This window comes from Dysidea avara, chromosome 1, assembly GCF_963678975.1.
Source record: "Dysidea avara chromosome 1, odDysAvar1.4, whole genome shotgun sequence".
NCBI lineage: Eukaryota > Metazoa > Porifera > Demospongiae > Dictyoceratida > Dysideidae > Dysidea > Dysidea avara.
Window position 1 is genome coordinate 53,969,085 of NC_089272.1, and position 25,458 is coordinate 53,994,542.

A 25,458-nucleotide genomic window follows, 5' to 3' on the forward strand; every position below is an offset into this window, starting at 1 on the left:
AAAAGGGATGATTAGCTAGCTACATTTAAATTTAGTATATTAGAAATTTGCTATTTTAATTTCATCATTGTTTCTGAAATCTTAGCTTCAGAAAATGGATTTGGCCAGTAGCTCTGCAGAAACATAGGTTGGTAAACTGTGTACTCAACCACAATGTTTCTTGTACCATACACATTCAGGGAAACTGGACATACAGGAAATATAGCTAGTAAAGCACAGATCATAACTTCACTGCATATACACACAAATAGATGAATTCAGTTCATAATAAGGAATTTTAAACATTTGCCCCTAGCAACCTGAATTGTAGATTATTTTGTTGGTATGAATGTCAAAAGTAATGTCTCCAATTTTTAAAAAGATGGCAGATATAGCTCATGCATGAGATAGCTATATGTAACATTTTAAAGCCTGTAGTTTTTCTCATACATTATCTATGGAAGGGGGTAACTGTTGCCCCTTCTGGGCAATCACATGGATGATGTATATATGGGAAAGCCACAAATTTCAAAATGTCATATCTCATGATCTATATACTCTATCCGGCATTTTATAATTTGGAGAGGTTACACTAATTGTGAGATTCACACCTACAAATAATGTTAAATTGAGAAATGGCATTAATTGTTTTCCCACACATTATTTATGTGATTGCCCAGATCTAGAAGGGGCAACTGTTACCCCTTCTCAGAGACACTGGGACAATGTATGGAAAACAGCAAACTTTAAAATGTTATGCGATATCCTGGAGATGTTACTATAAATATTGTAAAATTCAGGTCGCTAGGGGCAACTTTTGTTATTCATCCATTTCCGAAACTAACTTACTAGAAACAAGTCACAGTCGATCATAACGCCAGCGCCTAAAATGATGTTTCAGACGCTTACAATTTAGAAAGAGGTCTTCAGAGTAACACACGATATAATTGTTAGACACCTCCATGCAGTACCATGGCCATAGATAATAAGGTATTTATTATCTATGCCATGGCAAACTGTGTACTTATTCACAGTTTGCGTAGCTAGACTCTGTAGCGTCTAATAGCCATAACGCAAGGCTTGACATTGCAGCTAATGGTTTTTGGGGAGGACGATTTGAGAGGTCATACTTTGATGTCAGAATTTTAAACCCTAGTGCATCCTCAAATCAACCCCTACACTCTGTATACCGACGTCATGCGTCGACAAGGAAAAGAGACGTGAATACCAACAACGGGTTCATGAAGTAGAGAATGCCTCATTTACTCCCTTAATTTTTACTACTACTGGTGGAATGGGTGATGCTGCTGCTCAGTTTTATAAGAGATTGGCCAACCTTTTGAGTGCAAAGCACAGTCTTTCCTATGGAATAGTGATGGGATGGCTGAGATGTAAATTGAGCTTCTCTTTGTTGAGGTCTGCAATTATGTGCATTCGCGGTGCCAGGTCCAGTTTGCGCTGTCCCATTGCTGTGCAGGTTGCTGAGGCCCATATTTAAGATAATTTGTTTTTGTTTATTATGTACTGTTTTATCTCATGTCATTAACATATTTGTAAAAATAAAAAAATTAATGTAATTGATTTCTAAGGCGCGTATCTGATATTGACGAATCGTGACGGAACTTCACCCAGATCAACCCGATAGCGATGAAATAAATATGTGAAATCTTACCATAAGTGTAGCTGTTTGATATTCTCCTATACATCTGCTGTAGATGTTTCAAGACGGTCGCAAAATACACTTGTCCCAAGTGTAACCTTCGCTACTGTTATTTGCCTTGCTACCGTGACCAGGTGAGCATGAATGTACTTATACAAGGAGTTTATAATAGAATCATACTGGTGCGTGGTCTACCCTTTGCCTTGATGTATCTCGTGAGGTAGTCTCGCGTGGCCAGACCGCTTTTTTCCGTGGATTTGGTGGGGATAAAAGGGTCTGGTGCAACTCCAATAGCTGTTTACTTCTGAGCCGAGTCTGGCCGCAAAGGAGGTGCCATGACGTCAATAAAACAATGAAATATTCGTGCACTCCTGGTCAGTGTTATTTATTTATTTTATTTTAAATAAATGCACGTGTCAATTTCATGCCCCACCCCCGGGGCGTCCCCACACCCCCAGGTGGGGATTTGACATTGCTTCTTGTCCCCACCCCTGGGGCAATTGACAGTTGTACAATTCACTGACCGATTTTCGGTAGTTGTATTTCTAAACAATAAAATCGCATTTGCTATAGCTAATTTTACTAGCTACAGGGCAGGCTTATTACTAGTCGCATGCATGAAATATGCGCTTAGTCATCCTTGAGGTGTTGTCAAATCCCCTACTATGGGGGTGGGGACATAGTGGGGATTTGACAGCCGATTTTGCCCCAGTAGTGGGGAATTTGACACCGCGATTTGTCAAATCCCCTGTATTCCCCCACCCTCCCGGGGGTGGGTGGTGGGGCATGAAGTTGACAAGTGCATAACACTGACCAGGAGTGTACGACTATCAGTGTTTATTCTAGGGCTATTAGGGGGGGAACTTTCCCCCCTAAAATCTCAGACTCACCCCCTAAAATTGTGAGTAACTACTACACTATACTTAGGTTAAGCTGGCTTTAAAATGACACACAAAACTTTTTAAAAATGTTCTCAGATTCAATCTCAGCATAGTTAATACGTAAAATTTTCCCAGGTTAAAATTGTGAATGCAACCTTGAAGTCCTCAGATTCAGTGTCAGACCAATTAATTTTTAAAATCCTCCTAGCATACAGCTAACAAAAATTCATGCATATATAGTACTAGCTGTAGTACCTGCCCTATCGTGCAGGGCAGTATGTACAATGACATGGAAATTAAATGAAATTACAGTTGGTAATATACTATTATAGATACTTTACAAAAGACTAAGGAAACAATGTGGTGTAAGGATTGCATGAATGCAATAATTGTGGAGAAGTGCACTCTTATTGGAATATTTTGTGACTTAAGTTGCTCAAATTCTACCATCAACCAAACATACCATGAATTACTGTAATCTGCACTACAACGATTCTGTTATGACAAAATATAACAGCATGGGCACAGAGTGGGGGCTAGCAAGAAATAATAATAAATGAAAACAAAAATTTTTTAGTCATCCAGCCCAAGACAGCTCATGGAAAAAACCTGCCAGCCTTTTCTTTTGTTTTTTCTGCACAGGAAAAACCGAAAAATGCTCCACTCTGCTTTGTATGCATGTGTAGAAAGAGTTCAAATCATTGCTGCAAAGTCTATAAATAGCTCCCATTTTCACAACGTGCCCCACGTTGTGAAGAACAGTCTGCCACGGGACCGTGTCATTTCACTGTGTAGCTGCAGTCATCCCTCCTCCGAGCAAACCATCCAGGATATGCATAAAGACAAAAGAATAGAAAAGATAAATAGTTTCACACATACATAAATATACAAAGCAACCATCTGATACATTTTTTTACCATAATACCTTCCTTACCACCATCCACAGGTGCTGATCCACAATATCACAAAGCAGCAGTAGCAGCAGACAAACCTAACTAAAGTGCATGTGTTTGCCTATCTAAAAACCTCACTATAGACTACATTACGTGTTTTGCAATCCCTCTAACTAAAAGTGTCAATCTATCTGCTGAACCTACCCTAGATAGTGCCACATAAAGCATGCCGTGTGTGAAACTTTCGTCCATCAAATCTAATCCTACACCCTTAAAAGTTTGGCCCTGGCTTTTGTTAATGGTCATGGCAAAGCAAAGTGCAATTGGAAATTGAAGCCATCTAAATTCAAAAGGCAAAACCGAGTTACTCGGAATGAGAGGAATGCGTGGTATTATAATATCGTGTCCTGCATATCTACCATGAGAAATCTTGGCCTTTACTGTGTTAGCCGACAGTTTAGTAACTACACACCTAGTGCCATTAGTAACCCTTGGAGGATCTAGAGAGCGTAGAATAATAATAGGAGCGCCTACTTTAAGTAAGAGAAGATGCTGAGGTAGTCCAGATACCTCTAAAGAGTTCAAGAATTCTGTTGGAAAGTGAACAGCCTGAGATTCATCAGGTATGGTGTCCAAGGACCTGTACTCACAACAGTCACCAGGTAACTGCTCCACCAGAGTCATGTTGATGGAATGAGTGGTCTTGTTAAGAGGAGCAAGAATGCAGCATTCAGAAAGCCAAGCCAAGTCCCTAAAGTTAGAGAGCAAATCTGGATACACCCTGGAAACCAGTTCCTCCTTGCTATCCACAAAGGTTCCCATGGTGTCAGGTAGCTGGACAACATCAGGTAGAGTGTCAATAGGAAACTTCCCATCTCCAATGGCCAATAGTTCTTCAGCGAATTGTCCAGCTGCCACATCCCCACACAGGTGCACTCTCATATTAGTGTGTAGTTGTTTAACCACCACACTGTCCCACAGATGAGATCGCTTGAGGCAAGCATCAACAATGTTACCTCTAGTGCCACCTTGAATGACAGGTAGAATCTGCCTGAAGTCACCACACAGTAGCATGCACTTGCCTCCCATTGGATTATCATTCCCTTTTGCCATTCTGTTGAGTAGAGCCAAGCCCGTGGTTTCCCAAAAATCATCTCCTTTGTGAGCGTCTCTAACAATTTCTTCACCTTAAGCCTAAACACACGGGCCACTAAGTCAGGACGGTCCAGAGGCTCTTGACCTGGTAGTAGATTGTTCCTAATCTCTGGCCAATTAGGATTGGTGGTCATGGTGATAAAGAGGTCGGGGTGGCCATACTACCTAACGTAGGTCATTGCATCCTGCTGACGCTCATGCATGTAGCGTGGTCCACCAGTAAATGACGACGGTAGGATCACCCTACGACCAACATTCCTGGGGTCACCATCCCCATCTACCATTGCATCCCGCAAATCCTGGTAGCAATCAGCACGTAGTGCCTTTTGCTCACGCCTGAGAAACTGTAAGCGCTCAGTTTCAATCTTACAGTAGGCGTCAACCAGGAATTGCTGGAAAAGCCTTTTAGCCTTAAGCAATACAGGCACTTGCTGCCTGACCATGATGTGGTAGTGGTAATACACCATGGCTGTCAATTTCCTACCATTAGCCAATTTCAGGTTGATGTGCCATCCATCGGTGCCATAAGAAAAGAGTAAAGGATACTGTAAAGGATCATACCCCCTATGAAGTTCAGAAATGCGCTGCAAAGACCCATCCCTATAGTGCAAAACTATGTCCCTATTATTTACATTATCATTAGGCATTAGCACTCCTACCTCGTCACACATCGGGCTATTGTACCTCCTAGCATGCTCTCCTACAGGCCGTTTGTTCTCATTAATCACTACCCTAATATTTGCTGGCTCATCATGCTGCTCAAATATTTCTTTAGCTACCTTAATAAGTTGAACATAGTGATTATCGTCATGCAAAAGCTCAGTAATACCCCTAACTATGTCAAGCCTTAACCCATCAACTATCCCACATCTTGTAGCTACTTCAGTTTGCTGGTTGTCGATAAAATAAATTTGGGAAAATTTAGGAGACTCACCTGTTGATGGAACTAAACTACCTATACGATGATAGACTTGACCCTGTACTCTAAAAGAAGGATTGAAGCCAGCCATAGTTATCTCGTTACAGCCAAAGCTTGTCATTTGAAATGCACTATTATACTTACGTATGCTAGCTAGAAAATGTTTACCTGCTGTGTTTGTACCTTCATACAGGTGTCTCAAGAATGACTGGGGCTGTGGAAATGCCTCTAACTGGACATTACCCTTCAAGCAACAAAGGGATTCGGTCTCCTGGGGAAATTTTAATGCGCCGCAGTGTGTGCATTCTACACTAAGTGTGCCTACATCTGTAGTGTTGAAGAAGTTGTGTGGCTGATAGTTAAGCCCCCTAAAGCTTGGGTGTGTGCTTGCACGTACCTGTTGCTGTGTTAGCCTGCTGCTCCAGAGCTCTGTAGAGTGGATCAGCTCGAGCTTGTTGATGGGAAGCTGTATCTTGTTGTTGCTCCTCCCTCCTTGTTACCGGGTCTTCACGCGCAAGTCGACGGGCAGCTGTTTCACGCTGCTGTTCTTCTTCTCTGGTGGCCCTGTCCACACGCGCAAGTCGACGGGCAGCTGTATCACGCTGCTGTTCTTCTTCTCTGGTGGCCCGGTCCGCACGCGCAAGTCGACGGGCAGCTGCATCGTGGATCCGTTCCTGTGATCTTCTTTCTTCGTCCTGGCGGGCCACACGATGGGCTTCTGCGTCACGTTGTCGTCGTCTCTGTTGTGAGTCGAGTTCACACCTAGCACTGGATGAGGTGGTAGCTCCAGTTGAAGCCTCCTGGCGGCGCAGTATTTGTCGTTCTGCTTCTTCCCGTCTCTTCTCTGGATCCAATCTTTGGTTCTGCTTGCGTCTCTTTGCTTGAAACGCACAAAAAGTAGACGATCGTTTTCGCTTAGGCGGCATGCTCGGGCATGCTTACACAGCACATCAAATGAATTTGAATTAGAAATATCACGTGTGTACAGTTGGCAAAAACACATGCAGTACAGTGCGAAAAAAGGTGTACTGAAAAGGTGCCCAAAACGAAAAAAAAAAGTTAACACCAGCTGGACTCGAACCCACAACCTCGCGCACGTAAGACAGGCACCTAAACCATTAACCTATCTACTTCACCACATTGTCACAGCAATATTTTTGTCTTATAAAGACTTGTACAAATGGACTGAGATAAGTGTTTACTTGCGGTTTGCATGCGGTTTATAGAAAGAATTCAAGCGAATTTTAGTCTACACACCTGCCTTCAACGGCCCGTAGACGACTAACGATAGCTCGCACGAACTTTTCGAAAGCGCCATTGTTGAGCTCAATAATCAGCGCTTCCGTGACGCCAAAGACGCTTCCAAACGCGCAGCGGTTCGAGAGTACAATGCGTGACATCAAATGGAATGCAGACAGACAGACGGCTTTTCACTCTTATAATATAGATTAGTGATGACTATTCAATATCTTAGAGCCCAAGTTTACCCAGTATAATTATATAGAAAAATAGCATGTTCAACTCTCAAAATTGTTCTAAATTCAATCTCAGAAAGTGTAATTTGTAAAAAATTCTACTTTCAAAATGGCATGCATGCACAGCTAGCACAAATACCCCCACATTTTATCTCAGAAAGCCTGATTTTAAAAACTTTCTTGTTTTGCTATAACCATGAAAATGCCCTAATATTTAATTTCAAGTTTTGGATTATTTCTTGGAAGACATCCACCCACGCAGATCTTGTAATTTGCTAGTGCTTTGTGTATCATACGTACAATGATCAATACTGATCATGATCTCACACAAATTGTAAAGATTCAACACTTGATATACAGTGCATTATTAATAGAATAATTATGTACAGTATACATGAGGAGCACATGGTTGTCCTAGCATTATGTGGTCAGTACTGCACTCATGCATCAAGCTTTACCAACCATAGGATCTGGCTTCACCCAATCACAAAAATCAACACTCATGACACAGCCATGTTTGGCAATTATTTCTCAACTGTTTTATATAGCTATGTAGTTGTGAACTTGGACAACTATATAACAGACTTTCACCTGGTCACCCCCCAAATTCCTTTTCCCCCCAAAGGAGAAATCCTACAATAAACACTGCTCCTAATCCAGTTGTGAGTCTTGTTACATGATGAGGATGAGCTTTCAAAGAGAAAAATCAAAGATTCATTTAAAAGGATAAACAGATTGAAACCTTCTCGACTTTACCTACTGACTTCATCAGCGTCTCCTTTGCAGCCGATGTTATTCAATTAGCCTCCCCAGTGTCTGTGCATGAGGACAGCTCAGAAATAAACAGCTATTGGAGTTGCAAAAGCAGTCTGGCCACGCAAGACTACTCGTGAGCAGACTGGGCTAAATAATTTTGGTTGTGTGTTGAAGGGGGGTGTCACTCCAATTGCCACTAGACTGGACTAGTACTGTACTATGATCTGCATCCGTGGTCAAAGCATAAGGCTGATTTTATATAGGCAACTTTTTTATGGTGTCAAGCACGCATATACTGTCGTTGAGAGACGTTTGGAGGAAGAACAGGTTCCTTATCGTGGCAGATTACACAGGAAAGGAGGGATACACCGTGACATGCAACACTATCAATCACACATTATTACTCTAATTAAAGCACAACATTACATCATACTAAACATAGTATTACCTATAAATAAGTCCAGTGAATATTTTGTTAATTGGCCGCTGCAATGACAAACTGTCGTCTGTGCCATGGCGGAAGGAATAAGCGTGAGTAACAGAGCAAGGACAGGACAAAAATTCTGAAGAGGTTCCTGACATCAAGAATCCAACAACAGGCCATTAGAGCTGGCATTACAATGAGAGGCCAGTGACGTAAAGGTGGTACCACTCAACCTCTCAGCCATCTTCTGAATCGAGTCTAATTTACACTGTAAGTAGATGAGTGGCAGAAGCTCCCATAAAGATAATGTTTCCATTTCCTCTGTTTCCTATCCTCCACTTGGGTATATTTACATGTGGGCAGGAAGTCCATTTTCATTATTCTATTAGCAGCTTTCAATCCATTATTTGTCTGGGGAAAACCATAGTAAATTGTTTAAAGCATTATCTTTAAGTTGTAGGAAAAATACAGAGGTGAATTTGTACTGACTTGGTAGCACATTATCCTTTCAAAGATTGTTTTTACCAAAGCCTGTACAGTACGCAAGAATATCGTCGACAAAATAGCAGAAGAATACTGCAGAGTAATGAAACATTTTAGTGCTGAAAGTAAACAGATGTGGAAAACAGAATTTAATTGGGGTTTCCAAAGGACAACATTCATGTTGTTTTCCAAAGCTGCGTGAGTCAGTAGTGCACAAAAATATAGAGAAAATAAATCGAATGGATAAAGTAAGACAAATTTTCAACAGAAGTAAACCATCAGATTCAAACATCAATCTTGACCGTAGTCACAGATCATATGGAGCTGAATGTCTAGTAGAGTGATATCTCTTTTTATGTGATGAATTTCATTTAACTTACCCTACAACCAGACAATTCATTATTGGCTTCATTACAACTTCCTGTTGTGATCAGTGGTCATGTGTTTACAAGGGACAAGATCTTCATGTGGTAGTGGTAGACCACAACATGCTGCCAGTGATATTTCCCTGGAGTTAGTGAAGCACTGTATGTAGTAAATAATAACTTATAAATTTCTGTTAGATTTTTAAAAAAAGTGACTCTCCTTGATTGGATGTACGTGTAAAATTGTACAAATGGGACACCTCACATGAGGTTATTTATAACCATTGGCTGGGGTAGTCTTGTGTTACCAAACTGTTTTTAATGGTTGAGTTCGCAATACTTAGAATCAATGGATTCCTAATCATGTGAGGATGCAAGATGTGGATATTGCCCAAGTGAATGGAGAGAGTCTTTAAAATGCTGAAACTTGTATCATGTGGACTTAATCCAATGAGTCATATCTAGAGTTAATAATAATAACTCTTGGTCATATTATATATGTATCTGCACTATCTCTTAAACTACGTAATTTTCCTATTTTATGCACTTGTGGCTTGATGTTATGTACAAGTACACAAGCCTTTGATATGTAAGTGTCTCTAAATGCTGTACTGCATGTGTGCAGGGCTGCACTATGGAAATAGAGATTGGTCACCTGTTAGAATATTGACACAAGTTGATTTGTGATGAGTATAATTGAGTGCAGAGTATAATTGAGTGCAGTGTGTGTGTGTGTGTGCGTGTGTGTGTGTGTGTGTAGTGTAGTGTAGTGTAGTGTATGTACGTATAATTTGTGTGTGTATAATGTGTGTATAGTGTGCGTGGGTGCGTGTTTGTGTGTGTTTGTTTGCGTGGGTGCGTGTTTGTTTGTGTGTGTTGTTGTGCATCAAACTATATCATAATAATTTACTTGCAAATGGTTAGTAATGTTTCATTATACTACTCACTGCTTGTTTTGCTTTCAGAAACATCTACAATGTTCAGAGAAGTTTTACAAAGACTGTTGTATTGATCAAATGAAACAGCAGAAGGGGAGGTGAAGATGTTAAGTTATAGTCGATGATGTATGTATCCACCTTAAATTTGTTGGCTGAAGTCCCGTAGCTTCCTTTAATTTCATCTTGATCTCCCCTTTTAACTGGAAACTCTTCTTTACACAGCAGTCTAGCTAGCAACAATAAAATACCCTCTTTTGATGTTGTAATTTTATTTTTCATGATGTTCTGTGTGTAGGTATGACATGAGAGTGTACAGGATTGTTTATTCTGTTCCTTGTTTCCTTATGTACCTCAAAGAAAAATAGCTCACTTATTTCTCTTTAAAAAAACAACAAAAAAGTAAGATTAAAACAACATAGACCATTGCTTAGACTCCACTTTGTATCACGCAATATATCACTGTATCGTGATACGCAAGAGACAATATATCAATACATCTACACACTGTATTGTTGCAACTCTAGTACCTCCCCTCTCACGTTGTTACCCAAAATTACTGTATGTATTAGGTGTGTGTATTTCTGTGTAGTAAGGAGGACAAGGAGAAAATGATAGAAATATTAAGGAGGATGCAGGAAGAAGAACAAAGTGTTGGTTAGTCCTTATAATGTATATTGTGTGCACCATTCAAGGGCTCAGGTCATAAGAGCAACTTGTATTGCTGTAGATCATTGTTAGTTGGTTGAAGTTTTCAATTAAATGCATTGACCAATCCAAATTTACGTATATAGCTTGTAGTCAAGTTGTTATTGTCATCAAACTTCCATTTTGAATTGTTGTCTTTGTAGCTTTCAACCAATCTTTCTCTAGATTTCTTGAAAGTACGTAGTTAATTGATTAGAGTCCTTTTACGATGCTCAAACAGTGTGTTTAAAATGACCTGTCATAATGTCTGGCTATATGACCTGCCGTATAAGTTGTCCTCCACCACAAATTTCAAGTTTGATCCACACACCATGGTAATACATTGAGCAAGTGCCAAAGGTAGTGTGACAATGTCACGACTTAATTTTTATGCAATAGTTATACAGGTATTTCTTTTGATGTCTGAGGTTACTAAATCCTTCAATAGAAATTAACCTTACTACTATATATACACTGTAGTTAGTAACCTGTGATCTAGCCCATAGTTGTTTGCTACATTCATCAAACAATAGTCGTGAACCAAATGCCTTTATTGTCAGCTTGCTTTCTGGACAAGACAGGTTCAGTAGTGATGATTGTCTATAGGGTATTGATACACCAATGTATCATGGTGTGGTGCTGACACAATAGACTTGAAGGGTGAATCTCAACGTCCAATTTTTTATATTTTAAAAAAATGTGTGTGTGTTTTCTAGTGCAAAAGTGTTCAAATAACGTTCGACAACCAGGTCAATAGTGCAACAAATTTATTGATGGTTTGTGGTGACCACAAGCTATACCTCATTGTACACTAGCGCTTGTCAGCTATGAAAGTGCAAAATTTATCTGTTTTCTAGTGTTAGATGTGCTTGGCTAGTACATTATGTATTACTGTATTGTCTTGAATAGTGGCCTGGGCATTTATTTCTTTCGACCAAGACCTAAGCTACTTCAGTGAAACAAATGTGTGGCAACTTTTTACCCAGGCCGTTATTCAAGGCTGGCGAGGCAATGCGGTAGTTAGAATGAACCAACAATGTTTCTATACCATGTGCGAACACTAGTGCTCTGCGATATATCGGTAATACCGTTTATCGTGATAAAATATCATAACCGATTATCATACCGTGACAGCGTTTGATAACCGATATATCGAAATACCGGTATATCAATGAATGCCGGTATAGGATTGCTTTAAACCCAGCCTTTGGTGTTTAATTATCCAATTTGTTGATGGTTTAGCAGACACACCCTGAACAAAAACGTGGGGTTGTCACATTACAACACATGCTTACTTGTACTGAACTATATATGTTTAGGTTTTTGGGATGCATACTGCTTCATACTAGGCCCAAGAAATGATGCAATAGTTACAATAACAAGCTAACTATATACCGATATACCGTGATATTTTCCTGTTACTAATACCGTGTATTCAAATTTCAATACCGCCGAGCTCTAGCAAACACGAAATAAAGATTTTCTTGCTCTCCGTGAACAGGCGAATCCATTGGTATATAGGTTTTATTGATTTGAGCTTAATTCTAGTGTGTACGAATGCGATTAAAGCTTGCATAAAATTTTCATGTAGCACGTGTATTTTTACCCAGTGTATTTTATGGCAAAATAGAATTCTGCTAAAATGGCCGTTTTTTGCTCAGTGGGTCACATATATTCCATATACACATGATAATCACTTCACTAATAATTTACATGCACATGCCGCTGTTGCCACATCCAACTGCAGTATATACGTGTACTGTAGAGTGTATTATGTTTGTGTATAGCATGAAAAATCATTGTATGTTTCTCTTTTATTTACGTACATAATTATGTTATTTACACTGTTCATAATTCATATCAATTTTTGTGTTTACATTACATATACAAGATGTAGACAGTGAGTTGGTATGGCAACAGTTAACTGATACTGAGAAGGAAGAGTTTCATAAGATGTTAGGTGATGGAAGGATTGGTCATCTACTAGACACTTTCACTCTATGGTGGAAGGTGAGGTCATCTTTATCTGTGTGTACATGTACATACTTGATGTGCTGTACATATGAATGTGCAGTAGCGTATTTGTGACATTTCTGTGTGTGCATACGTGTGGTGCACATGTGCATGCTTGTGTGTATGCGTATTAGAACCCCAGCCTGGTAATTACAGCTTCAGTGCTCTCTTAAATGGGTAACTAAGAAAGCAAATGAAAACTATCCATTTCTTGCATGATACAGTAGGTAAAGTTCAGGTAGGATTTTCGATGTTAATGTCCTCACTTGTGAAACCCCCTGCAAGTACTTGCTCTGCCCCTTCCTGCAGATACTGACTTCTAGTACCTTATTATTCTGGTGTTTCTGAGTGCATCAAGTACATGGTGTTTGCCTTTATGTGTGTAGTAGTATTAGTAGAACAGTAGACCCTCGGTTATCCGTACCCTTGTTTATCCAAAATTATAAATGACTGTTCTATTAGAGTATTTTGAGTACGAGTGTGTGTTCTATGAGAGTATTTCAAAAGAGCCCTGTATAGAATTGTATGGGCTTCAGTTATATGAACAATTCACTTATTTGAACACTTTTATCACTGCCTGAGAACAAAGTGGTTTGGATAACTGAGGGTTCACTGTATTAATGTGTATTGAATACCAGCTGATGATGAGTCCATGCTCCCAATAGTCAATTGCATAATGCAAATATTTACACCGGCACTACAGACTAATTGCTTAATATGTATAGACCCTTTGCAGGTAAGCTGCTGCCTTAGCAACATCCGCCATTTTGGAGTACAATCCGTTTTTAAATCCCGATAGTGTGAGGGAAAGCGTACATTTAACCTGGTCAACCTTAGCTGTGGAATGCAGAAGAAGAAGCTCTACTTCCTGGGTATTGTTTTACTCTTATAGAAAGCAACGCTACCAGGGTTGCAAAACGGGTTGTACTCCAAGATGGTGGGTGTTGCTATGGCAGCAGCTCACCCGAAAAGAGTCTATATACTGTGTCATGTACTGTATGCAGTATATTGTAGAGTGTATGGTTTGTGTCAGTATGTATCTTGTCTTACAGCATCAACACAGTCGTGTTGTAGAAATATCATTTTCTGACGATCCTTCAGCCCCATCAACCCTTACCCAGCAATACCTGCCAACCTACCACCTCTAAACACTTTACTAAAGGTGTGTGTTGATAGTGTGCGTGTATGTACAACAGATTCTTTGCATATGGATGAAAAAAAAATTTTTTTGCTGCAATACAGGTTGTTCTCATTTAGATGTACTAGAGTTGTCCATCCTGCATGTAAATGGTATTTTTTTTCTGTAAAGCTATCAGAATGGCTAAAGAGGTCTCACCGTGTTGTGTTAAGCTGTGTATACTCACATACTGTACAATTTGGTGTCATGTATATATGTACAGTAGGTACGTATGTACATTTAAAATATCACTTCACTTTAAAATATTACTTCACTTTGAAATATCACTTATATTACTTCACTTTAAGATATCACTTCACTTTAACATATCACTTCACTTGCGTATTTTTGTTGTGTGTGTGTAATGAAAACCCTTTGTTATCTTTTGTCTTGCATTCAAGTACACTGTATTTTGGATGTTGGGGAGAAAAAAAGAAATGAAAACGAGAAAATGTGCTGTGACCAGGATTCGAACCTGGGTTTTTGCGGCCACAACGCAAAGTACTTACCACTATACTATCACAGCTCACGTGAGAGAAGCACCAAACATAGACATAAAATCATTTGAAACAGTAAGAAGATGAATTACCTTCAATTGTAATTCTTTTGAGTGAATAGTGTAAACATCAGATGTGTGGCTATATGTATTTTATGTTATAGTATATCCCGTTATGAGGTTGGTATCATTGTTATTACACGAGTCCAAGGCGGAGCTGAGGACGAGTGTAATAACAATAATATCATCCGAGGATACGGGATATAACTATTTTATATCCCAGTGTGTGGGAGTGTGCAGAAGTTTACAGATAGTAAATTTAGTTCCGGTTAAGTTCCTGTCAAGATTTCGTCCGAATTGTGTAGAGATTCTACTTAGTAGCTACAAGAGAGACCCTGCATACTTCCTATAAACTGTGGTGTTGCGAAGCAGCGGTTCCAGGTACAATTTTCCTTCGTCAGAGGTTGGTATGGTGGTGTCGCATGGCACGCAAGAGGAAAAAAAGACGAACAAGTGGCTACTGTAGTTTGAGATGGAATGGTGAAGCTGGTATTATGAAGCTGATAGAGGTTATCGAAAGAAGTTAGCTCTTCACCCTTGTAACCGTGATTGCTGGAGCGAAAATCGTCACAGACTGTTCTTGACATTTGTTGAACTATCGTATTGGTAACTTGTAGTGTTACTGTGTAAAGAATTAACAGTTTTCTTGTAGGATTTTGCTGGTTTAAGTGTTGCATTGGTGTGTTTTGTATCAATATTTCCTTATTTGGCTCTTTGTTCCATTGGTAAACAATACCATTTGCGATCATTATGATGTCACGAACAAGACTGAGTGGCTTGGGTGATAGTTATCACTGGGTGATAATTAATATATTGTACAGCAGCAATGCTGCTCTGTCTAGCTGATAACCCAGCGCAGCGCTTTGACACTACCACGCACTGGGATTTAATTCTGTTTATTACATTTATTTCTAAAAGTTGCTTATTCTGTAATGTTTTTATTGTTTACTTACATACACAGGTTCAACCATCTCCCCTCCTGAAGTACAATGTTGTAAATGTTTTGTATCCTTTGTGGCAACAAGTTTAATGGAATATCGCACAATGGTACAATATGTGTTTTTATGTACCGTATTTCCTTGTATAAAAATTCAAATAAAGGCCACTCTTGATTATAAACCAGGGTGTGGGGATAATGTAGTTTACTACTCATGTTGAATTTAAATTAGTTACCACCTATTCAATAAGAACATCCCAGTATGGTGGTCATGTCAGTTTGCCCAAACATGTTCATATATACGTACTTTAAACATACACCTACTTGGAAATGAAGAGAAACACATTTGCATAAATATCATTTAGACCTTATTGCTTCAGTTCACTGTCACAATGTTGCAGTAGTAGAAGTCCTGCATGGTGAACTGTGGTATTCATACAGTGTAAGACTGTTGTATGAGCTCAAAAGTTCATTTCTAAAGTATTAGTGTTTAGTGGTTATCCTTGACCATCAGATGTACAGATATTCTTACGCATACATAATACGGCTATTTAATGGATCTCACACAGAACAAATCCAACAAGCAGTTAAGGTGAGTCACAATGTTTTCACTAGAATGTAATACTTTCTGTACGTGTGTGGTGACAAGTCGGCTAATATTTATGAAATTGACAAGGAGAAAATATCTTGACCGCCTGGCTAACTCCTGTTAGCATTCAAGCGTTAATCAGATAGCTGCAGGTTCGGGCTGCACAGGTCCAGTCATGGATTTTTTTCTCCTTTCTCCACCTTTTCAAACTTTATGGAACAACTTTAAACAGACTGTAGGACCAGGTGTCCTACAGACCTTCAGCACTTGTGCTGTAAAACTTTAATAAATAAAATAAACTTTGCTTTCTAGCATATATATATGTGTGTATGTACCATGGAGCCACCTAACTTCAAAAGCAAATTTCAGGGTACACATCTTATAAACCCTGGCTGGCCATGGTACATTTAAGTTAAACCATGGCTGGCTATGGTACATTTTACATGTACCATGGCCTTGATGTGGGAGCAGTACCACCAAATTCTTCAAGCCGAAATCAATTGTGGGAATTTGTTATTGGTCACGTGATGAAAACCATGCTTTTGATTTTGCATCCTACAGTGTTCAGATGGAAGCGATTTGTCACCCTTGCCATCCTATGAGTTGAGAAATGTTGGTTTAATGTGAGAACTACTGCTATAGCATATTCATAAGTGGTTCGCCGCGTTTTCAAATATGGACACGTCCACTCTTTAAGTAACACGAGATAAACACTCTACAGCGAAGCTTACCTCTATAGATGTTTAGTAAATGTTGTAAACAGTCTGTAAAACGATGCAGCGGCTTTAAAATACTTGTAAAATCACTAAATTGAACTTTTCTGTGATACCCTTAGGACTTGCCCGTTCATGTTAACACAACATTAGTCGCTGCTGTCCCATAATCGAATTTCACAAGTTGGTCTATATAATGAATTCGGTGGTCGGCCTCATGTTGGTTTGGATGATTAATCGCCCGCAGGCTCTTAGCCTACATTGGCATGGTACATGTCAGTTGTATCACGTGCCCTCGTGATTTGCTTAATATGTACACCCACGCTCTCGGGCCTGACGGCCCTCGAACTTGGGCGTACATTTCAGGCAAATCACTTGGGTACATGATACAACTATTGCTTGTATCATGTGTGTATTCTTTCGGAGTATTTGTTCATCCCTAGTGTTATCATATGGTATGGACATCTCATGTTCTCCTTGTTATAGGGACTATTAAACTTGTCTAGTGTATTATCCCACAATGCAGTATTCCATGATTGTAATTCAGCCATCAAGGATGCCATCACTAACTGTCAACAAGTGAGCAACATATTACTGTACAGTACTAAAATATCGTGATCCTGGTATTTGTATGCAGTTTATCAAGACTATGTGGTACTGCTCAAATGCAGCGTCATCTCACATGAGTGCAAGCAATTAAACAACTTGCTAATTAAAGAGTGTGGCACCTATTTCTCTCACGAGTATTCATCCTGTTTTGTTTGAGATAAATACTCGTGAGCAAAACAGGTGCCATGCCATTTAATTAGCAAGTTTTTTAAAATTGATTGCATACTGGCGAGACGACATTTGAGCGGTACTGTAGTTATGTATTAATTTTGACATGTTAAATCTGTTATTTAGTTACGTATGTATTGTACGTGTTGTGTGGTATTGTCCTTTCATTATATTATAGCACAAAGACACTGCTACTTCACTAGAATTTGCTTATGCTGTGATGTTGGATGTGTCATGCATCATCACTAATGGATCACATTATCTTATCGGTGGATCACATTATCTTATCGGTGGATCACAATGTCTTGTATCACATGTTCTATCGGACCTGCATCACATGATCCAGAGTAGCTGCACAAAGGACAAAAGTGAATACTCACAATGGGCTGTGTGTACCATTGTGTTGAACAGTGGGACATCTTTACAAGAGACACTTTGGGACTTTGGCTTGAATTTACATATCTCTTTCAGGACTGTAACTGTGTGGAGCCATCTTTGGGACCAAAATCTTCGTCCTTACATGTTATAAAGTTCTTTTCTATTGTGTCCTTAATTTGTCTGTACATACAGTAGTATGCGTACCAATAATAGTATAATTGTTATGTTAATAGTTTGTTGGTATCTAGGCATACATGTATCAATATGTGCCATGGAGTATAATTCAAGATTTATATAGATGGTAAAGTGACATACCCCTGTATATGTAAAAATGCAACATTTTAAGCTTCTGTGTAGCATTTCGTGGTTATAATTGTTGTAGTACTGAGCATTCACACATTTACAGGTTCAAAGAAGAGTGGTACCAAAGGAGTCACCTCCGCAAAGATGTTATGTGAGGTAGAGAGGAAAGTGTTTTTCATGTTAGTATGGAGTAAGGAACACTATAGTGACCTACTACCACTACAGAAGGTCATTGAAATAGAACATGGTATGTATGTATTGCACATGACCACAAGTCTGTATGTCTGTGGGTACAGTATGTGGTACACTGGTATAATCCATAGCTTTGCCTAGTATCAAGGGCTACCTCATCAGTTTTTATCGTTACTGCTTGCATCTAGGTAGCATTTTGCAAAGGGATATATGGCTGGGTGGCAGCCTAGAAGAGACTTGTAACTACAGGTGGTCAAGTATCGGTAGTCAATTTGGGGTAGGTGTAAACAGTGGACCAGGGGACCCACTAGAGTCCAGCTTTTTTTTTTGAATTTTATACACTTCACAATATTCTATACTTGTACTAGGTACCTCTGCAAGTAGTCTTGCATGGCCAATCCACTTTTCTCCCCATCACAGTGTCGCTCATGATGTTTATACCAATTAGAAAATATAAACGCCTCTGAAAAAGTGTCCGAAGGTGACTGCATTTAGGGGACATCTCCAACTGATTTTGGTACGCTTAACATCATAATAACGCTAATTTCAGAACCCCCCTCCTTAAAGTCACGCTATGAAAACAATGCATTGGCAATAGAAGCACAAAAAGTTATATTCTTTACCTGAAAACATAGCCTACAAACAGTATTGGTGCTTAATCATGTCACTTTCTCTGTTCCTAGCTGTTTACACTATAACTGCTTTAACAAAAATTAATAATGTCATGGGCTGAACCCCCCTCCCCCCTTAACGTCATTATGATGTTAAGTGTACTAAAATCAGTTTGGAGATGCCCCCTTATAGGCCACTTGAGTGCTGCACGATGAGCATACTAGTCTATTATGTTGCCTAGCTACTAAAGTTTAGAAACATTGTGAAATGCACCATGAGGTCTGGTTGTGGAGTTCCTGAGCTGAAACTTGCCTGCTATGAGGCTTAGCTAGTAATTGCTATTTCCCTGGAATAATTGTTAGCACAATGTTTCTAAACTTTAGTAGCTGGGTGACATAATAGACTAGTATGCTCATTGTGCAGTAGGCGAGTGGCCAATAGATGCTGTCGGCTTTAGACACTTTCTCAGAGGCACCTATAGCTAATTAATTTCTAATTGGTATAAACCTTGTGTGAGACACCATGATGAGGAAAAGTGGATTGGCCATGCTACTTGCACAGGTACCTAGTACAAGTATAAAATATTGTCAAGTGTATAAAATTCCAAAGAAAGATGGATCCTTGTGGGTCCCCTGGTCCCAGGTCCACTGTTTATACCTACCCGTCAATTTGATCACTACTAGCCAGTACAAAAATATTGGGGAAGTGAATGGGGAATGTTTACTTCATTTTCTGTAATGATACAGTTTATAGGAATTTCTATCCTACAATGTGTGTACGTACTAGTCTCACAGTAAAGCTTTTGATTGTGTAGCACTTGTTTGTTTCTTATAAAGATGGTACCTGATATTTGTGTGTCAGCATTCAGGCTGTTGCTTTGTATACATCATACCGTATAGGGAGAAGTTTCAATGGGTGAAAGTTTCACGGTAGAGGGCAAACAAAGTTATTCGGGGTTAAACTTTCGCGGTGGACGAAAGTGTGGCGATACCTGCTTAAAGTACTTAGCCTTGCACGTGCTCTACATTGGGCATACACATAGCAATGCAAATGACTTCGTGCATGCCTTCAGATTGCAGCAACAAACCTTACTAAATGTATGTGGCTCCATGTATAACTAGCTATGGAGATAGTCTGATACCACCCACCCCTTCGCAAAAAGTAAGGGTCTAGTGAAATACAAATACCAAATCATTTCAAACGGAATTCAGTTGGCAGTGCAAGTGCCTGTAACTGCTTGTTATGTCAGGTGATTGACTTTCAATTCGAACAAAAGCATTGCGTTGCCAAGGCAATTTCTGTGTGAATGTTATTGTCATGCCTTAATTGGCTACCGCCGATTCTGGGCAGTAGAAATGATTTAGTATCTGTATTTCACCAGACCCTTACCTTATGCAAAGGGGTGGGCGCTGCCAGACTTCTACAGACAGTGATGAACAATCCCAAAAGTGTGTATGGCTTATGAAAGAAGTTGGGCTACTGAAGGACTTTCTACGTGCATTTGTGAGGCGGTTTTTGACAAAATTGTGAATCTGCAAAAGTTTCTCTCATTGAAACTCCCCCCTATACGGTATTCTAACATGTATATTAACATACAGTACCATCTATATCATGTTAAACTGCATAGTTTTGATCATGTTAAGCATCATTTCCTGTTACGTACATAGATTTTTCAGTGAACCGTTCCCTTGTATATATAGTGTATGCCACAAAAGTCACCAACAGATTTCAGTAGTACACAAAAGTACTTATCAAGGAGCTGGCAAGGGACACAAACATGCTAAGTTGTAGGTGGTTGGGGAGAGCCAGATTCTCTTGTTAGTTGCTACATTTTTGAATCATTAAATAATTACCTCTTAGTACTAGTTCTCACTGTTGATTTTTGCTATTTTGCCTTTGCAGATGGTTGTGAAGTCTTAAATGGCTATGAATGACTTTTTAAAACAGCAACACAGTAATTACTTTTAGAGGCACTTAGTATCCAGGATTCATCATTGAGTATGCAGTGAACCACTTTGCTAACTCATTTTTCTATATTTGTATAACAGCTGTTGAAGTTCTGTCAGCATTTTTTTATAGCAGCAGAGGGTATACACCTTATTAGGGTATATACCTTATTACCACCTTTATGTGCTGGGTCATGCTAGAGTGTGTGGCCTAACATTTGAAGGGTTTCTTTAACCATACAAATGGGGGAGTGTGTAAACAGTGGAATGGACTAATGGAATGGTGGAATAAATTTTTTTTGCATCCAAATACAGTAAGTACAACTCCTCCCCCTTACGTAAGCAAATAAATAGGATTCCCCTTGAAGTCAGCTCTTTTAGCATACTTCACCTCACTGTAACACTTGTATGACCTATGACTCAATATGATATTACTTTATCACTTGTCTGAAAACTTAAATTTTACTGTGTTTAGTTCTGTGTGCAATGTGGCACCACTACAACAAAGTTTAGCTTAAATTTTATTTTCTGACATTATTGTTAATGTAGATAAGGCTTGTTGTAAATGCTTACGAGATACTTCATTATTCAGTGCACGTACTTTTACAATGCATACATGTAATCATCTAGCTAGCTAATTTGTTATCATCTGGGAAATGGGAACAGGGTTTAAGTCAGGAGTCTTCAAAGTAAAAATAAACTGCTATATATAGCTAGTGTAAGTTCTGTCTTTAATATTGTACATTACATTCAATTTGGTAAACTATACAGTTTGTCTAATGGTGAGGTGAAGTATGCTAAAAGAGCTGACTTTAGGGAGTCCTTTGCATAAGGGGGAGGAGTTGTACTAATTTGGATGTAAACAAGTTGATGCTATCATTGCTATGCTACTTCTAAAATACAGGCGCCCATGCAATTAATACTATGCCATTGTAACTAAATACCATATAGCTGGTTTTTGTTGCGAGGGATTTTTTTCGCGTCAGGTACGAATTCGCAAAAAATTAATCCACTACAATAAAAAAAATCACCACTATTAAAATGTCACCACTGTTTACCCATTACCACACAAGCTATATCACCACCTTGCTCTATAAAACATACCACCTAATCTTGAAATTTTTCTGGCAGGTATGCCACAGTTTCGTCTGAATCCTTCGTAACTACCACCGCATAAATGTCTACGGCATATCAATCTACAACATTGTGAAATTCCCTAACAGTTTCTCAAAGCTGCAGTCCATGATATATGTCATGGTATCCACGAATGCAAGAGCTATTGCAGGACACCAAGTTCAATTTCCAACTAGTTTCTCAATGTCCTCATCGTATGTCTCTAATGGTGAGCATCTAAAAGGATAATAAATAGCTGCGAGGTTTTATTTGTGCGACAACAGCATGTTTGCAAAAATGTGTGACATATTTTTTTTACTTGCAGCATTTCAAGCTCGCGACAAAAACCAGCTATACGGTATGCAATTAATCGTCCATGTATATTGTACTAGCATTGGTACCTGCCCTAAGTGCAGGACCATCTCATCATTAAACATGTTAATTCTGGGAACAGGAACCAAGCATTAAACATCATGTAACTGTGTAGTGTGCATGGTGATGTCACTTTTTAAAAAAGTTTAAGGTTTCATTGCTGAAATTGATGGTGAAAATCACTAAAGTTGTTTGTTTGTGGTTCTGACAGGAATGTAGTTCAATTACTCAGTGAGTCAACAATTATATATACAGTACACATGGTACAGTTGCGTTTACCTTACTATCAATAAAGAGAAATTAACTTGTGCATAATTTAAAGTCAGTACAATTTCTTGCCGTACAAAAACCCAGTTTTAAAATTAGGGAAACAGTTGTGTCAGGTCACACACAGTTCCTCAGTGTAAACTACAGTGTCTGCACGTCTCCAGCAATATCATTTTCAGATGCACAGCGGTACCTGTCCAGTCATGTTATTTACTACAGCAGCAGTGAGGTAAATTTGAATAATCATACGGTTTTGCATGTCAGTGCACACCTATGTGTTTAAAACAAAGATTATTTAGATGTAGATATTCTGTAAAGTGTGAAAGAAGCTTTTACTTACTATAATACAACACACTGGACCAACACACTGGACCAACACACAGATGTATTGACAAATATGTTGGCAATTTGCCTGCTGTGCAGGCTACCGCAAAAGTGCTCAGTATAACAGTCCCTATGATGTAAGGTAGTTATTATTAATGTTTAACAGTACAAATAAAGGTACTGAGAACCACTGGTAAGTGCTACCAGGGATACTAGGGATGACTTGCCAGTGCTGCCAATTTATGTGCCGGGGCTAAAAAACTGAGTTGGTGGATGAAGACTTGCTTGGAACAGATAGAACTGCATCAAAAAGGTCCCAAAAGTGAAAAACAAGCTGTGACCTAGGCTGGCATTGAACCCAGGTTGATTATACAGTAGGACCTCAATTATCCGAACTTCGATTATCCGAGCCTTTGATTATCCAAACAGTAGCGGTGACTGTTCTATAGAGTATTTTGTCAACGGGTGTATGTTCTATTAGAGTAGTTCAACAGAGCTCTGTATATAAATCAATGGGCTTCATTTATCCAAACAAATTCACTTATCTGAACACTTTTTGTGGTTCAGCTGGAACACAGGTGTTCGGATAATGGAGGTCCTACTGTAACCACTTGGGGTTAAAGGAGGTGCACAAATCACCACTGTTTTGTCTGTGGTTTTTGACAGGAATGTAACTCAACTTTTCAGTGATCCTTCTCTACACCAGTGCCTTCATCCCCCTATAAAGAACAAACAAAAGTACATATTGATTTATTGATTTGCTACAACGCTTGAGTTGCCAGGTGATGGGCATTTAATTTTGCTAAAATCCTGCGTCGATACATGCTTTGCATGCCCCATGCAAGATACTAGAATCTAAAAGTTGAGTTTTAAAAAGGTGTGCACATGTTTAGAACAAAAGAATTGCCAACACACGGATTCGAACCCACCACCTCCTATACGCTAGTCAGACTTGAACAGTTTGTACTGTAGTTTACAAAGGAATGTTGCTCAAATTTTCTCTACACCTTGATCTTCTACGCACTGTAGAGAATGAACGGAAGCATGCGTGAACTGGTAATAATAATCTTAAAGTAGCTGGATGATGAGTGTTTGATTATTAGCATTGATTGTGTCGATTCACACTGAGTTTGGTGAGTAAGCGGCATGACGTACAGTCAGTTGGGCAGGCAGCTTTTCATATAGATTCATGCTATTAAATCATCTAGATAGATTTGTAAATAATGTAATTTAGCATATTTCATAATTCATGAATTATTTTGTAATTCTGTAATTACGTTGCTATGTGCTGCTAACTATAACAAACCACATAATTATCTTCTCAACTGCTTTATAGTGTGTCTATCATGTTTTCTCACATGATTTGTGTAGAGAAGGCCTTGAGGCTGCCCTTCATTTTCGTTTGCATAAGTACAGGTAACGACTTGAAGGATATACTATCTCTGGTAGCCTAAGAGGCCTTAACATTGCGTTAAAGTCGTCTATAAAACCAAAAGGGAAGACCGTTCACAAAGTATATGAAGAGTCACCATACCTGTACTTCAGACCTCCAAGAAGAAACTACCGCAGAGCAAAGTTTATGTGTGTGGAAGTTTTAGTACAAACCGTTTAGCTTTCAATTCATACATCCTAGCTGCTTGTTACCATTTAATGATTTTGCTCATGTGGATGCGTATGGACAAACATAGATATGTACGTACACACACACACACACACACACACACATGCACACGCACACAACTTTTATGAAAACAATTTCAGTACACCAGGTGTGTGTGCCCACAGCCGGCTGAATGCACATGCCTAGTTTAAAAATGATATTGAACATTAAAAATTTCATTCCACCATTCCAGTAGTCCATTCCACTGTTTACACACTGAACATTTCTAGAACATTTTAATGATGTAATAACGATGCGTATGTGGGTATTACTATTCACTGGACTGCATTATTGGACTGGAAGTGACAACGAAATAAATTCCGAATACAAGTAACGGAAACTTAACTATCTCCTAAGGATTTCACTACTATAACCAAAGCAATCTAGTCCAGTAACTAACACCTCATATATTTTGTATGTATAGTATAAAGCAGTGGTTGTACTGTCTGTCCTGGATAAAGATTATGCTGCAATGAGTGGCATTGTGGCTTGACTTTCTAGTTTCTGGACATGTATACAGTATACGTACAGTGTATGCATATGTCTATGTGACGAACATGACAGAGTCTTAAACTTCACGTATGTATACCATGAATACTTTTAAATATAATTTTAGCTGACTGTTAATGAGAACAGAACCCATATGTGTGTTATTTAAAAAGTTTAGAAACTTTTACTTCATCATCAAGTTGTTTATTGACAGAGGGACTTGTGAAGGAACTGAAGGAACACAGAGACATGGAGTTAAAGATTCAGGAGAAGTAGATAACCAGCGAACCATCTCAGAATACTCCGCCACAACATACTGCCAGACTAATTGAAGAATTATGAAGTCATATTATTGTACAATTTTATCAAAAAGAATTATTGCATTTGTTTTGCTCCAGTACATGCAACCATATACAGTAGCTACAGTT

The 25,458-nt window shown here is 39.0% G+C and overlaps 3 protein-coding genes and 1 non-coding gene across 4 annotated transcripts in view; 2 read left to right on the forward strand and 2 right to left on the reverse strand.

The window, feature by feature from the left end:
- The window catches only part of LOC136269368 (cuticlin-6-like), an 85,352-nt gene that overhangs the window by 6,740 nt on the left and 53,154 nt on the right, over positions 1-25,458 (forward strand). The window lies entirely within an intron of this gene.
- Positions 1,569-25,417, forward strand: LOC136269360 (uncharacterized). Its single transcript, XM_066064910.1, has 12 exons — positions 1,569-1,773; positions 9,956-10,026; positions 10,518-10,582; positions 12,504-12,622; positions 13,678-13,787; positions 14,204-14,374; positions 15,320-15,363; positions 15,818-15,887; positions 17,084-17,176; positions 17,553-17,742; positions 18,159-18,302; positions 25,245-25,417. Exons 6-12 carry the CDS (start codon positions 14,219-14,221, stop codon positions 25,304-25,306), a joined length of 759 nt encoding a protein of 252 aa, XP_065920982.1. The 5' UTR covers positions 1,569-1,773; positions 9,956-10,026; positions 10,518-10,582; positions 12,504-12,622; positions 13,678-13,787; positions 14,204-14,218; the 3' UTR covers positions 25,307-25,417.
- LOC136247547 (ATP-dependent DNA helicase PIF1-like) lies at positions 3,558-4,526 on the reverse strand. The gene has a single exon (XM_066039306.1). The coding sequence runs from the start codon at positions 4,524-4,526 to the stop codon at positions 3,558-3,560; it is 969 nt and encodes a 322-aa protein (XP_065895378.1).
- On the reverse strand, positions 14,257-14,328 carry Trnah-gug (transfer RNA histidin (anticodon GUG)). Its single transcript has one exon. It is a non-coding gene; the product is annotated as a tRNA-His (tRNA).